At 39.0% G+C, this 16,919-nt stretch overlaps 1 protein-coding gene across 1 annotated transcript in view; it reads right to left on the bottom strand.

The window, feature by feature from the left end:
* Window positions 1-12,557: 12,557 nt before the first annotated feature.
* The window catches only part of LOC139447136 (ankyrin repeat domain-containing protein 29-like), a 53,041-nt gene continuing 48,679 nt past the window's right edge, over window positions 12,558-16,919 (bottom strand). Inside the window, exons 8-9 of the mRNA XM_071228316.1 lie at window positions 14,677-14,751; window positions 12,558-13,336 (exon numbers count right to left, since the gene is read on the bottom strand). Of these exons, the coding sequence (XP_071084417.1) occupies window positions 12,735-13,336; window positions 14,677-14,751 (677 nt within the window). The 3' untranslated portion in view covers window positions 12,558-12,734. The remainder of the gene's footprint in view (window positions 13,337-14,676; window positions 14,752-16,919) is intronic.

Here is a 16,919-nt window from a genome sequence, read left to right as displayed (position 1 = left end):
CAAACGTCCTTTCAGGGTTAGTTCCATATTGACATGGCAAAATACTGTCACTCAACAATATTCAAGCTATATGATGGCGGTCTGTTAATAATCGAATATGGGCCAGACAAACCAGTGATTCAAATCATGAGCGTCGATCTACGAGTCGGGCTACCCAAACCCGTGTTTGAGGTGAAATGGTAGGGAGAGAAAATAAACCGCCGCCGAGAAATATTTATCTTGAACCCTCTTGGTACCACGGGACCATATATGTCTATTTTGAACTGTGATGTCAAAATATGATGAAATTTAGATTTCAAACACTGTGTGATCAAAATCAAAATAATTACGTGGAGGATAGCTAGAGAGTATCCTGAGCTATAGGCAGCTGCCTGTCTTGTTGGCCACATGTGCGCGATGTGGAGACCGGGGAAATTACATGGTACCTGTACACATTGTGGTATTAACTACCATGACTTACTGACTCACGTACTGTGCCACTGTGTAAGTAAGGGAACAAGAAGAGAGAACTTATGGTGTGACATTGTGTGTATAGGTCCCGTTGACATCAGCGTTGAACTCCACAGCAAATCAGACTATGATCTTGTAGCTTGTTTGTTGCCCTGTAAGCCACCTTTGGATACTGATCCAGATACCAGTCGTTCTGACTCACGAAGTGTAATTCGAGGACTCTACCGCTTCCAATATATGAACGGAATTTACTAAGAACATCCGTTACCACAGTGGTATATGGTGGTATTCTCTGACAATGTAATTATTTTCATGTAGAGGAACAACAGTATATATATATATATATCCCAATTGTGTTGATCGATGCTCATCCAGACTATTTACAGACCGCCGTCACATAGCTGAGCTACTGCTGAGTGCGGCGTTAAACATCAAACAAACAAACAAACAAACAAGCATCGTGTAACTCATATTTTATACAGTTCTACGGACTGCGAAATGTGGTAAGTTGAGTAAGCTGGTTCGTAGGCTCCTGACCTTTTTCTGCCATGTTGGAAGTTCAAGCGAATGACAGGCAGTTTTGATCACGCACCCACATCACACACGACGTTGGTCGAATCTTATACGATTATCCAGATAGTTCTATACCCAAGGAGCTTTCTATGAATCTTGTATTCTGAGACAAGATGAAGAGAAAGTATTCCATGATAATGAACAAATATAATTTTGTTCGTTTTGAAATATTCTTTTGGGTATTTGATTACGTAAAATGGATGCCAAACAGGTGCGTGTCTTGTCCAACTAAGATACACGGTAAACTATTTAATTGTTTATCTATTCAAGTCATTATTTCCATGGTAAAAGCAGTCATTTAATGCTGTGTCGCAGCCATGCTGTCACCATCCATTTCGCTATAACTTACTTTTCTATGAAGAACGATTTCATCATTTCTATTGGGTTTGTTTATACCTAAATGTATACAGTTTCAATATCCATATTTGAGTTGGAAAAGTGTGGTTCCTCGGGAACAAATCACCACAAAAATACATTGTACCTATCCACAGCATATTTTCATCAAGTGACCTGATTTACAACAAACTGGTGCCTAAATATAACGGAGTTATGCCCTTTTTCTTTGTACCAGTGTAAACGCTCTGTCGTCTTTTGACGTCATAGAAGAAAAAAAGTTTTTGTCATTTACATTGTTGTTCAGATATAAGGTAGTATTCTCTTCGCTCACAGTTTCCGTAAAACTTCTAAGTAAAAAAATCGTCGCACAGTAATGTTATCAGTGTACGATAAAGAACGGAGAAATTTCCTGTTTTTCAACGCAGAATAAATTCTCGGGCATCACTCGGCAGTGTCTTTTTTAAACCGGTCTAATATTTACAGTTATTTACACCATCAGACAGAAAATTTAATATTCTACATCTCTGTGTAATTGTATAGCCGGCGGTTGATCCAGTGCCACAGTGAGCGCAATTCTCACACAACCTTCCGATCTTCGGACAATGTGCGTCAGAAAAAACCTCGGCACCCAGAGGTTAACTTCTTGAATGATGACAGCCATATCTTTGTGCATTTCAGTTAACCACTTATGGATACAATGTGCTGTACAGTTCGATATTGATTTGTTTTTACTTTCATTGAAACTGTGATAATGGTGCTGTGGTTTGTTGAAATAAACTAGTGTCCAAAAGAAACGATACCACCCGTTTGCAACGACATAAAAGAAAAACTAAACAATGCAGAAGTTTAGGATTGGTGTTATGCTTTTGAGAAATCCTTTCACAACATCTGTACAAAAATTTCATTTCAATAAAATCTGTACAACCAATATGACAAGCCTTTAAAGATGGGTGGGGTCGAAAAATGATCATTTCGTTAGAGCACTGATCACAGAAACAACGGGAAATGTCACACCACACGTCTCAAAGTCAAGTCAGTAGCGGGTATGTCCACCGTGAGCATCAATACATGCCAGAACACGCCTACGGACTGATGACGTCAAACGTCTGATGACGTTGGGAGTGATGCGTTGCCATTCCTCGAGGTGACATCGTTCCAAGTCCTGGACGTTGACTGGAGGCACACGGCGACGTCGGATTTGCCGATCGAAGTGGTCCCATAAGTGCTCGATGGGATTCATGTCCGGTGAACACGCGGGCCATGGCAAAACCTGTACGTTGGCGTTAGCAAAGAAGTTCTGTGTCAATCTTGCTGTGTGTGGCCTTGCATTGTCATGTTGGAAAAGGAGTCCACGAGGCTGTTGCTGAATAAAGGGCACCACAACAGGCCGTAGGATGTCATCAAGACAACGCTGTGCATTCAGGTTTCCACGAATTACGACAAGCATCGTTTTGACGTCACCACATATGCCACCCCAAACCATTAACCCTCCACCTCCAAACGGCCGGACCTGTTGGATACAGTTAGGCGCCAAACGTTAACCAAATCGTCGGTATACAAGCTGCCGTCCATCGTTTCTGAAGATGAGGAATCTGCTCTCATCAGAGAACATAACACGTGCCCAGTCCCGCCGTTGCCAACGTCGAACTCGCCTGGCCCAGATCAGTCTGTTGTTCCGGTGTCGAGGCGTGAGGAGCGGTCCGCGGTAGGGATGACGTGGCCGGATACCATACTGCCGTAGTCTCCTGTAGACGGTCTTTCGACTGATCCTGTGTCCCAGTGCTGTAGCCGGACGTCGCTGTTACGGTGCGGTTCTTCAGGTGTTATACCCGGATGTAACGATCTTCACGGGGCGTGGTTACTCGTGGTCTTCCACTCCTGGGCCTGTCTGACGTCTGACCTGTCTGACGTAACCGCTGCATCAACCTGGTGATAGTGATGCGTGCGCAGCCCAACCTTCTGGCGACGTCGACGTGTGACGCTCCTTGTTGGATCATTCCAACGGCTCTCTCTCTCTCTCGATGGCTATCAAACGTGGCATATCTTGTGTTCTTTTTGTTGCTGTGATATACAGTTTTTATGCACGTGCAGAACATGCTAGAGAGGGAAATGTCACTTTCACGAAATTTACGTTTTTTCCCCGAAGTGATCACGTGTTCCCGGTATTTTGTATCGACTATGCTGTGTTTGGGATGTGCAATACGAATTGACATGTTTTCATGCTAGACAATTCACTTAGTAAAAAACAATTTTGAAAATAAGTTGGTATCGTTTCTTTTGAACACTAGTTTAGTATTAGCCTCGCGCCTAATGTACATGTAACATGCTGTCATTGTACCAGACCATTGACCAGAAATTATTGAGAATTTAAAGATTGTAATTTTTTTTTTCCACTCATTACCGGCGTATTAAATGTGAATATAAGTACAACATAATTCCAGCTTCAAAGACAGGTGAACACTTGGTATTTTGTCAAGTATCCTTGGGCAGCAATGCAGGCTTCAAGGCGGCTGGGCATACTACTGATCAAAGAAGTTAGAAAGTCGTGGTTCATGCTGTCCCAATATCGGACCACCTCTTCTTTCATTTCAGCAATATTTGTCAGATTTGTTTTATTGACACTTTCCTTCATAAACCCCCAACATTTTCTATTGGATTTAGGTCAGGGCTGTAGCTTGGCCAATCTAATAATGACATATTGTGGGTCCGAAACCAGGCGTGAGAATGCTTTGAACGATGTTTTGGGTGGTTGAGTTGCTGGAAAATCCAAGAATTTTCATATAATACTTGAGCAGATGGAAGCAAATGTCCCTCGAGAATATCTGTGTTCCTCTCACTATTCACTCTGGTTTCATGATCGGTGATGGAATTCTTCGACTTTTCTCCCAACCTATTGCATGCAGCTCAGTTCTAATCGTCTCCTTACAGACACCAAAAGTTCCTCTATCAATCATATCAAGTCTTAAGTTTTCTAAACTCCTTCGTTTGTTTTTAGAAACAAAAATACCAAGCCGCCTCCTGTCATCGACTGTCAATCATCTGGGCCTACCCGCGCCTCTCTTGTGCTCAATGCTATCTCCACTTTCAATACTTTTCAAAACACGATAAAAAGTGGAAAAAGGGACGCCTGTTCTACTTGAAATCACTTTAGCTGATCCGATGTCCTTGTTATAATACTCTAAAATCAACCTCCTCTTCTCTAAGTCAGCGGTTTTTTTATACTACATATCCTCTTGAACATATCCCTAAAATTCTCAATAATTTCTGGTCATACTATACTTGATAACTTATCATGCATGTAAAATTATATATTATCAAATACTCACCAGAATATGGATATATAATAACACCATTGGGTTCATAACGTATTTCCAACATACTGCAATGGATAATAGATCTAATTAATATCAGATTTACAAGGAATTCATGTAGACTGTCCTCTCGATTATTGTATGGTAATCTATCATAAGTCTTTGACTTTTATTTGGTATGATGTAGTGTCAGCAGTGAGTGAACGCTTTCATTCTTCGTTCAATGACGTTTACAGTTTGCAATTATTTGTGTAGGCTTAATAGACGGTCGGGGATTTCCCGCCGCGGTGAATGTCTTGTCCGGACAGGGGCGCGAGGCTTGACCTCGCGTGTTGTGACGTGGATGACGTCACGTCAAACAGCTGATCTGAGGTTGTGACCGTATAATGGTAATTGGTTTCTAAATAATTATATTCTCTTTGATAGAACTGATCTAAACTGGAACGTAGATCAAGTACACCACGATGGGGAAGATTTCCACCGCGACCGACGAGTAAATGAGACCGTTTAGTCGTTTGACTAATACCGTTAGAAATTGCGCAGTTCTTTTTATAATTTTGGTTTGTTGACATATGCTTCTCATATCTGTTTGAAGGAGTGAAATTCCAAGACAATAATGTACATATAGCTGAGTAAGTGAATGGAATGTTCTACAGTGGGTAAAACTGTCAAAATGGATCCAAAATAAAACAGCCTTTTTAATATTTTAGACACATCTATTAGAATCTCGAATGGTTCAATTAATAACATGAATAGTAACAGTAATTACACACAACATTTAGATATTCGATTTCTGAATGACAAAATGTTTTCAATACCATATCACGAGTATCTTTAAATGTACAAGTACATACCTAGGTGTATATACAATCCTGAAGTCGTTTTTATAAAACAATATGAAGGAAAAAGCTGTATTTCATGGATTGGCCATTGGTATATTTTGAGCAAAGTTCTAGGTAAGGCAGCTAAGTGTGAAATACAAAGTGTGGCGAGGTTGTGTTTTCTACTGGTCATAGTGAAACACATTGTTCCGATTTCTTTAGCACATGAACGGCATCTACATTGAAAAAAAACTTTAATCGAAGTAATTTATCATATTTTCGAATCTATTTTTGATATAGATATTACTTAAGATTGTACTGTTAAAACAATAATATTTCCATCTTTCACCTGAGAAAGTTCTCGTTTCCTTGTATCAAATATAGTCTACTCCACACTTCTCAATTTTTCAAACTCAAGTATTCAATTTGTCCGATTATATGATGTTTCATGCTTTTTAATGAATAAGATTTGAAACATTAAAAACTCACCATAACACCCAACGTATAAACAAGCGGTCTACCTGATTACACAACGAAGCTGTGCACCCGAGATCCAAAATAGGTGTTTTTGAATAGCTTTGCCGCCGATGAAAACGTTTGAACTATTTTGATTGAATCTACGAGAACTCACTCTTAGCTGGTAGTACGTTAGCGTAACATTGTTAAATATTAAGAAATAATAATGATGTCCGATATTGAGCGATGTCAATTTGAGGATTGTCAGGAACGTTCAGTCATCGTTCACATATTGTCGTGACTGCGACAGGGCGTCAGGTGGGACCCTTCTACAGCTACCTGGACGTTGTGTCGTTCCTTGTCGTCATGGTCTCGCCTTGTAAGCATCGGGTCATGTCAGTCACGGGGTGATTGGTCTAGCGACGCTTACTCTCCATCAGCATTTATATTCGCACATTAAAGAAACGCAAAACCAGCTTTATACTCAGATCAGTTTTACTTCCATGTTCTCTCCGTCCATCTGTCAATACACGACTGGATCGGACCAACCAGGCTCCTCACTGAACGGTCGGGATTCGACTCGATCGCCTGCCAAAGCGATCCATTTTACGGTAACCGGTATTATTTTAAAGTGTCACATGCCATTATAGATCATTTTAATTGGTTAAGAACAACATCAGACCATGTCTTTCTGTCTCCATCGTGTTAAAGCTATAACCATCAATTAAAAGGTTCACTTTGTTATAATTTTCTAAGGTTTTGGGGATGCATGTTTACCTTATAACAATATTGTCCTTTGAAAATGTCTGAAGTCAATTGCCTCGAAGTTGTTTTTACCACTCACACTGTGACCTATTTGGTTGGCTTTCATCAAGATATCGAGTCTTGGCCAGATAATCTAGTGATTGATGTCATGAGCATCGATCCAATTGGGATACGATGACATGCATCAACCAAGTCAGCGAGCTTGAGCACCCGATCCCGTTAGTAATTTACGATAAGCACAGTCACGTCTTACGCGGCATGCATGTGTCGTTTAAGACCTACTCTAACATAGAAAAATACATAACATAGTGTATTTAGAAGCGCACCCATTGTTTCGTTGGCCAGTGCCAGGTCATGTGTTAGGAGAGACGGGACCCTGCTCAGCCAAGACCCTGCAGTGGCCAGCTGTTTTCTCTGCTTAAGATGTCGGTACATCTGATAGATAGATATGCATGTACAGAATAACTCGATATCTTCACATATTATGGACTGGCCGGTGTTGATATTTTCTAGCCATATGTTACTACAATACAATCGACCCTTGACGATTCGGGTTAGAATACGTCTTCAGCAACCCATGCTTGCCGTAAAAAGGCGACTATGCTTGTCGTAAGAGGCGATTAATGGGATCGGGTGGTCAGGCTCGTACGCTGACTTGGTTGAAGAATGTCATCGTATTCCAGTTGCATAGGGGCGGTCGGGTAGCCTCTTGTTAAAGCGTTCGCTCGTCACGCGGAAGACCCGGGTTCGATTCCCGACGGGGTTATAATGTGCGAAGCTCATTTCTGGTGTCCCGCCGCCGTGATGTTGCTGGAATATTGATAGAGCGGCGTAAAACCATACTTACTCACTACCCCAATTGCGTTGATTAATCACTGGATTGTCTGGTACCGACTCGATTATTACCAAATTCTGCTGTCATTTAGCTAGAATAATGCTGAGTGTGGCGTTAAACAACAAACAAATACATAAGCAATACCACTATTAAAACCAACGGCATAAAGCATATGGATGATAGTTGTATTCATTCAGCCTGTCTTCACTTGTATCTATGTACAACAGTGTAGCTGAGTGACAGCAGTATGCCGGTGACATCCCTTTTCAAAGTGTTACAAATAATACGTTGTCTAGGATCGCGCCTCGGTGCGTAGTCTAACATATCGTCTCTGAAATTAACTGTATCACAGAACAAAACCAGTTGTTCAATGATAGTAAATAAAATATAATAAAAAGGAGCCAAGAGACTTTATTCATTTTCAGTACAGATACAGCAGTAATCTAGACTTGCCAAATAGTATAGACTTGCATGGACTGTGTTGGAGTTATTTGTTTCAGGGTCCGTGAGACAGACTACCCGGTGCGGTCAGATGTGGATTTTCATTGAAATATGGATGTTAGTTAATAACTATGTACATAAATCAAACAAGTGCTTTCTACTTTTGATATAATATTCGCGTTAACTTTACTTAACCTTTAGCCTGCTGAATTATTTTCACACTTCTTACCCCTGCCTGCTGGTTTAATTTTAGCATAAGGCGCTCTAAAGAGGGTGGGTGATTTCAAACAGTCGGTGCCTCATTAAACAAGTGCCAATTGAAGATAGAAAAACTGATAGAAAACTACACAGTTCAATATAAAAATATCCCGAGGTTTTCAATCATACCAAGGTTAAGACCAAAGTGAGCACAAAATTTATAAATTTTCTTGAACTTACCTGAATTGCGTTATTGAAGGTGGTTTGCATTTCATGCTAGGAACCTTTTAATATCGTAAGATTTGTGCAAATTGATTTCAATAATCACATCTCCGATATCTTAATTTTAATTGAGTAAAAATTCGGGTTTTTTATCGGCCAATAACAGCGCGATGGTAAATTATGAACCATTTCAATACATTTATTATCTAGATATCTAAATGTTAAACAGAAAAATAACTTAATTTTCGAGGTCATCATGTCGGTTGCAGAAATACGAACATTCGGGTTAATCTGACGTGTCATGTTATAAAATTTGAAGGAAACAATTAATGACTTATAAATATTCAGTAATCATTTTTTAAAGCGTTTTGGTTGAATATTTATGATATAGAAAAATAAACAACCCGTGTCATGATGCCAGCTGACGTCCTAAAATATAACATGGCGCGCTTCGCCCGACCTCAGCATAACTTATTGCTATTTTAATATCAACTAAGTTTACATTGCCTTTATAAATATAACTTGGAGAAAGTTGACGATCTTCTCAATCGGAGAATGTTTTATTCGTCATATTCCGATTAGTATGACGAGAAAAAAAGGAAAATAAAGTTCGTGAATTCTGACAGTACTATTTCAATAAGTGCAAAGGACACCGGATGTGATGTCACAGACAGGGGTAGTCTGCTGATAAGCTTTCGAAACAAAACAATTACAGTAAATTTTGAAATAGTTCGCCTATCAAATACAGGAAAAACATAAGTCGATACACAGTATCAGTAATGACCACTGACATGAAAAGGAAATGTGGCTTTGACGATATAATTCGCGTATTAGTTACAATCCGTTTGACCTTGCATGCTCCCGTGATCCGGAAACGTTAGGCGATAAATCAACATGCCACATGCAAGTTTCTCGGTATCTTCTGTTGATATTTAAGAATCACCATTCAATGTTACGGTGAATATAAATGGAACATGATTCATATTTCTGCGATGTACATGCTGATAAGTTTCACTACAACAAGTGTATCCCAAGTAATACGTCTATGGATATCGTCGATGAGCAAGATCACCCTCTACAACAGGTGCGCGAAAATGGGCTTGACAAAACGTGTTTCAAAATAACATCCCCGCGTTGCTGAATATGATAGGGTATATATCAGCAATAAAATGCTACGTACATATTTTCGGTGTTAGTTCCACGTTACATTTGGGATAGTTTTCCTTTCGGGAATACATTCATAGATTCTAGCATGATATTAGAACAGTTTCACGAAGGATTTCTACATTTATTAAAAAAATATGAAGACCACCATGATTGCGTATTGATTATAGGTTTGTAATTTTTTAATTATTTACAGCTGTTTACAGGTTTTAAAATTTTAAGTTATATTTAGTAGTTGGTTTTTTTCCACAATGATTGTGTGTGTGGACAGTACATATTGGTCTTTGCATTAGCACAGTGTAACTGATCAAACTTCAATTATTATCTTTAGTTTAAACATATTTTTTCAACAATTATTATCTTTCATTCTGAAAATCAACTATGTGAATAAGTAACTCTCTGATGTCATTATTATAATTTTAGTATTCCATGAATAATGAATAAATCAGATCCTTAACATATACATACTAAACTCATATGGACATTAATCTTGTGCATTAAGGAGTTGGTTTCCAAATAAGACAATTCTGAAATATAATTTAATAGGAATATGATACATTAATTACTGTAACAGTACTTGTAACAGTACATGACATTTTTGTTTGTTTAAGCACAAGAACCACCCTGGTGGCACATAAGCTGGTAAGTTAACCATATGTTTCTAAGAAAATGCTATCTCAGTCTTCTGGTTGTAATGAAAAGATTAAAAGAAACGTGCCTGTGTACATGTTTACCGTTGCCAGATGTATTTTTTCCAGTCAGCCAATCCATTACTTTTGTTCACCTTATGTGGTCTATTTTATACATACAGGTACTGCTTCCAACCTGTTTTTCCTTTGTATGCAATCACAGTATCACAACTTCCTCAGCTGGTGAGTATAAAAGTTCCCTGTCACGAAATGAGAATTATAAAGGAAAGTCATATTTTCATTCAAAAACATATGTCTTTCCTTGAATACTCATTGTCTAAGTGCCAGAAATGTCAGTGTCATAAAACATTTAATAAAAAGATTTTCATAAGGACTTTTCTTCGATAGACCTAAGTCAAACCATGTGACAAGTTAGGTAGAATTATAACTTTATAAGCCCTCATTTCTGAGGTGTCCATATTTTTCACATTTCTATATATTTTTAGGACAAAACGTGATCCTTGTAGATCTGCCTGTTTTGTGAATTTGTAGGATTTTTTTTTCTAAAATTATTATCTTCATATATTTCACGTAAATGATATCAATATATAAGAGAAATAATAGTAACAAAGTTTAACGTATTCTATGCGCAAACATGTCGCATTGAAAATATTCCTAATTTTGTCTTTCCTCACTGACGTCAATAAGGTTTAAATTTGGATGTGGGTAGAAGTGCCAACATTGGAACAAAAACAGGAATCACTCGTACGATAAATGATATATCTTGTTATATTTAGTGGCAATGTTTATTGAAAGATTACGTTTAAAATTATGAAACTTCTGTTTTGTATTCCTTCAGCCTGTCTTCACTTGTATCTATGTACAACAGTGTAGCTGAGTGACAGCAGTATGCCGGTGACATCCCTTTTCAAAGTGTTACAAATATTACGTTGTCTAAGATCGCACCTCGGTGCGTAGTCTAACATCTCGTCTCTGAAAATTAACTGTATGACAGAAAAAAACCCAGTTGTTTAATGATAGTTATAAAGTATAATAAAAAGGAGCCAAGTGACTTTATTCATTTTCAGTAGAGATACTGCAGTCATCTAGACTTGCCAAATAGTATAGACTTGCATGGACTGTGTTGGAGTTATTTGTTTCAGGGTCTGTGTGACAGACTACACGGTGCGGTCAGATGTGGATATTTATTGAAATATGGATGTTAGTTATTATTATTCTCGGAATAGCGACCGTGACAGTTCCATGTAAAGTGGTGGTATGGGGGAAGATGCCTTTTTACACTTTCAGAAACATACAACATTTAAACACTCAGGTACCAGTGTTTGAAACACTCCATGAAACGTGTTAGCTTTCTGTATTATGTCATTGGAACTTAGACTTTTTGGTAAAATTAATAATATTGAAGTTAATTCTTATGTATGAATAAGTCAATGATATCGATAATAACTTCACAGCTTTTTACACCATTTAGTGGGCATGGCACCTATTGTTGTAGGTTTATGGAAATACAAGCGCAAACAAAACCATTGATTGGTCAGCCAATAAAATACCGCGAAATCCCTTGCAATTTATCTCATCATATAATATAAGTTGAGTTTGACGTTCTGAAATTATATTTTAGGCATTATGCTTCATACGGATAGTTTTGTTGTAGATTCTATTAATGTCTGACCATAATTTTAATATTGCAGCAATTCATTTGCACATTTTCCGGTATGTTTCCTGAATTTTCATGCCAATTTTGTTAAAATGATTAAATCACGAAAATTATTTCATTACACTGAAATAACACAGAACTCCAGACAGACTTGAATTACCCTGGGGAAATTGACTTTTTAGGATTGAAAGATTTGCATGCGTTAGATACGCCACCAAATTAAGCATTCAATGACAGAATTCATGGGGAAACCAGTGATGTACGTTCTGACGTCATGAAGATAACTCTGTGATGTGAGAAAATACTCGACGTGCACAGGGACTCGGGAACCGGCTTAGGTTTTGACCGCAAAGCCGTGACGTCATCGACAGTGTGACGTCACTGTCATTGTACATTTGGCGCCACGTCAGCTGGGCGAACCTCGGCTCAGTCTGAGGTCACAGAGTGCAGCGAGATGTAAACAAACAGTTTGGTGTGTTTGTTTCACAATTAATTATAAACTTATTACACACAATTAACATAGAATAATAGTACGCGATGAAGAGCTTACATACTAATCACACAGCAACTATATTTACACTCAGTTAACAATTTTCTTACCTGATCATGCGAAGTTCCAAACACAACAAATGACAAAATGTCTGAAGATATTTTCAACAAGTTTTATTTATCATCAAACACAACAAACATTCTCACCCAATCCTGAAATATAAAGCACGATGACGTGAACGGCACACCACGTCACTGTGTGTAACAACATGTCCTCCTTCACCGTCCACACAAACACGACACTCACTTCAGGTGACGCCACGATCCAACATTTTCTCCTGTTTACATCACGTGACAGCGTGGCGGCTACAAAAGTTTCACAACTTTCTGATGTCCCCCGCGTCTCGCCACGTCGGCCACTGTCTGACCGTCGTTGTTCCGGGCGTCGATGTCCACCACGTTCAGAGACAGCACACACTTCACCGTCTCCACATCTCCTCCACTACAGGCGTAGTGAAGGGTGTTGTCACCGCCCTCGGCCACCTGTGACACATCAGCCCCTTCACTCACCAGGAGCTCCACCACGTCTCTGTGTCCCCACTCTGCTGCCGCCATCACCGGTGTCATGCTGGCCTCTCCTCTACTGTTGATGTCCACCACGTGCAGAGACAGCACAAACTTCACCGTCTCCACATCTCCTCCAATACAGGCGTAGTGAAGGGTGTTGTTACCGTCCTCGTCCACCAGTGACACATCAGCCCCTTCACTCACCAGGATCTTCACCACGTCTACTTGTCCCTCATACGCTGCGGTCATCACCGGTGTCATCCTCCACAGTCCCCCTTCACCGTCGATGTCCGACTGACCCTGGGACAGGATGCGCTTCATCGCCGCCATGTTCCCCGTCCAGCAGGCAGCGTGGAGGTCAGACTCAGCTGGCGCAGGTCGTTGTGATGGAGTGGGTGTCGCTGTAACACAGGGTAAACTCTGTACACGTGCTGGACATCACACATTATCTGACAGTGCTGGTGAATAGTTTACACTAATTAACAGTATACTGAATAGAATCATACAAATACATTATCTGACAAAGCTGGTGACTAGTTTACAGCCATGTTCATTACTAAACTGTTCACTAAGTAGTTCAAAGCCAGAATCATACAGATACATTATCTTACAGTGCTGGTGAATAGTTTACATTAATTAACGGTACACTTAGTAGATCAAGGTCTGATTCATACAGATACATTATCTGACAGTGCTGGTGAATAGTTTACATTAATTAACAGTCTACTTAGTAGATCCAGGCCTGATTCATACAGATACATTATCTTACAGTGCTGGTGAATAGTTTACATTAATTAACAGTATACTGAGTAGATCCAGGCCAGAATCATACAGATACATTATCTTACAGTGCTGGTGAATAGTTTACATTAATTAACAGTCTACTTAGTAGATCCAGGCCTGATTCATACAGATACATTATCTTACAGTGCTGGTGAATAGTTTACATTAATTAACAGTCTACTTAGTAGATCAAGCCCTGATTCATACAGATACATTATCTTACAGTGCTGGTGAATAGTTTACATTAATTAACGGTATACTTAGTAGATCAAGGCCTGATTCATACAGATACATTATCTGACAGTGCTGGTGAATAGTTTACATTAATTAACAGTCTACTTAGTAGATCCAGGCCTGATTCATACAGATACATTATCTTACAGTGCTGGTGAATAGTTTACATTAATTAACAGTCTACTTAGTAGATCAAGCCCTGATTCATACAGATACATTATCTTACAGTGCTGGTGAATAGTTTACATTAATTAACGGTATACTTAGTAGATCAAGGCCTGAATCATACAGATACATTATCTTACAGTGCTGGTGAATAGTTTACATTAATTAACAGTACACTTAGTAGATCAAGACCTGATTCATACAGATACATTATCTTACAGTGCTGGTGAATAGTTTACATTAATTAACGGTATACTTAGTAGATCAAGGCCTGATTCATACAGATACATTATCTTACAGTGCTGGTGAATAGTTTACATTAATTAACAGTATACTGAGTAGATCAAGGCCTGATTCATACAGATACATTATCTTGCAGTGCTGGTGAATAGTTTACATTAATTAACAGTATACTTAGTAGATCAAGACCTGAATAAAGCCAAATAGAAACTATTCCTGTGTCCCTCTGTTGGCAAAACATGACTTTAAAGCGAGACTAGCAAATGGATTCTACTGCCCCCAGGGTACTGACTGTGATGACTTATCTGTCTGGTCTCACCTCGTCTGTGTTTCCCCCGTGTCCTAACTGAGTTTTGTGTTTTCTCACTTCCTGCAGACTGTGGGTCACCCGAGTCTGTGGACACAAAGTTGACAGTGAGACAGGGACATCAACAGTTGACATCTCTATAAACAGTGGCTAAATATTAACTGTACATCTCTATAAACAGTGGCTATATTTTACTTTACATCTTTATAAACACTGGCTGCAGTGTCACTTCATATCTCTATAAACATTGGTTATATTTTAACTTCACATTTATATAAACAGTGGCTAAAGTGTCACTTCATATCTCTATAAACAGTGGCTATATTTTACTACACATTTAGATCTATATAAACACTGGCTACAGTGTCACTTCATATCTCTATAAACAGTGGCTATATTTTACTACACATTTAGATCTATATAAACACTGGCTACAGTGTCACTTCATATCTCTATAAACAGTGGCTATATTTTACTACACATTTAGATCTATATAAATAGTGCCTACAGTGTCACTTCATATCTCTATAAACAGTTGGTATATTTTAACTTCACATTTATATAAACAGTGGCTACAGTGTCACTTCACATCTCTGTAAACAGTGGCTATATTTTAACTTCACATCTCTATTAAACTGTGGCTTTGTTAAGTCTGAAGTCAACGTTTCAAATGAATAAAACTCAAGATCATTTTCTCAGGAATCCATTCATGAAAACGAACATTTACGTTTTGGCTCGAACACAGATTGCCAGCAAAGTCATAACAGTTGTAAAACTATACAAGAAATACACCCCGAACTTCACCAACACAGCTTGCCAGCAAAGTCACAACAGTTGTAAAACTATACAAGAAATACACCACGAACTTCACCAACACAGATTGCCAGCAAAGTCACAACAGTTGTAAAACTATACAAGAAATATACCACGAACTTCACCAACACAGCTTGCCAGCAAAGTCACAACAGTTGTAAAACTATACAAGAAATATACCACGAACTTCACCAACACAGCTTGCCAGCAAAGTCACAACAGTTGTAAAACTATACAAGAAATACACCCCGAACTTCACCAACACAGATAGCCAGCAAAGTCACAACAGTTGTAAAACTATACAAGAAATATACCACGAACTTCACCAACACAGCTTGCCAGCAAAGTCACAACAGTTGTAAAACTATACAAGAAATACACCCCGAACTTCACCAACACAGATAGCCAGCAAAGTCACAACAGTTGTAAAACTATACAAGAAATATACCACGAACTTAACCAACACAGATTGCCAGCAAAGTCACAACAGTTGTAAAACTATACAAGAAATACACCCCGAACTTCACCAACACAGCTTGCCAGCAAAGTCACAACAGTTGTAAAACTATACAAGAAATATACCACGAACTTCACCAACACAGATTGCCAGCAAAGTCACAACAGTTGTAAAACTATACAAGAAATATACCACGAACTTCACCAACAGAGTGATATCCTGGGCCTTGGGAAACACGGATCATCAGTTTGTAACATCAGGTGTAAATGTCAACTAGAAATAAACTACACTACTGTTTCGTTGTGCACGGTTTTTACAGGTCGTAATGATTTTGACCTCGCTAAAATATTGTGAGGACATCTGCTCACTCAGTCAAAACGTCTCGCTCATTCCATGCGGCTCGGCCACTGATGTATGTTATGTTTACTCTGTACATGTACATGTAGTTTGACTTTGCATGTACGCACTTTGCGTGTATCACTGTTTTGAAGTGACGCTGAACAGCATCTTTCCTGCAGGTAACAATGTTTTATGCATAGACCTACCAGCTTGCCTACGTGTTAAACCAGCAAATGCCGTGAAGGTTCTAAGTTTAATTGCAAGTTTCCTTGGAGCATTGCAAATATGTAAACATTGGTCTGCGAGTTGGAGCTACCCTATGATACATGTTATACATTGTTCTCAGTGAACCTCGACACAACGAACACTGTCGGCGTCAGATACAGGACAGCTGATTTCTGCACACAGCTCAGCTCTGGTTGGGGGTGTTGGAAACATTTTCAAACAATGCTTGGTACATTTAGATACGACAGTGGAAATCGATGTGAATATCTACAACACAGCGCACTTCCTCACCGCTGTAATAGTAGCATGGCTGTCAGTCATGTAGAATTTAGGGCTGCCCCTTCTCAGTTATGTTAGATCTATAGTCAAGTTGTTGTGGCATAACAGTGAAACCAAAGCCAGGTAAAGGGTGCAGACATAA

This window comes from Haliotis cracherodii, unplaced genomic scaffold, assembly GCF_022045235.1.
Source record: "Haliotis cracherodii isolate W230 unplaced genomic scaffold, xgHalCrac1.p SCAF_7, whole genome shotgun sequence".
Taxonomy (NCBI): Eukaryota; Metazoa; Mollusca; class Gastropoda; order Lepetellida; family Haliotidae; genus Haliotis; species Haliotis cracherodii.
The sequence above is the reverse complement of the archived record's forward strand: the minus strand, read 5'-3'. Positions and strand labels throughout refer to the sequence as shown.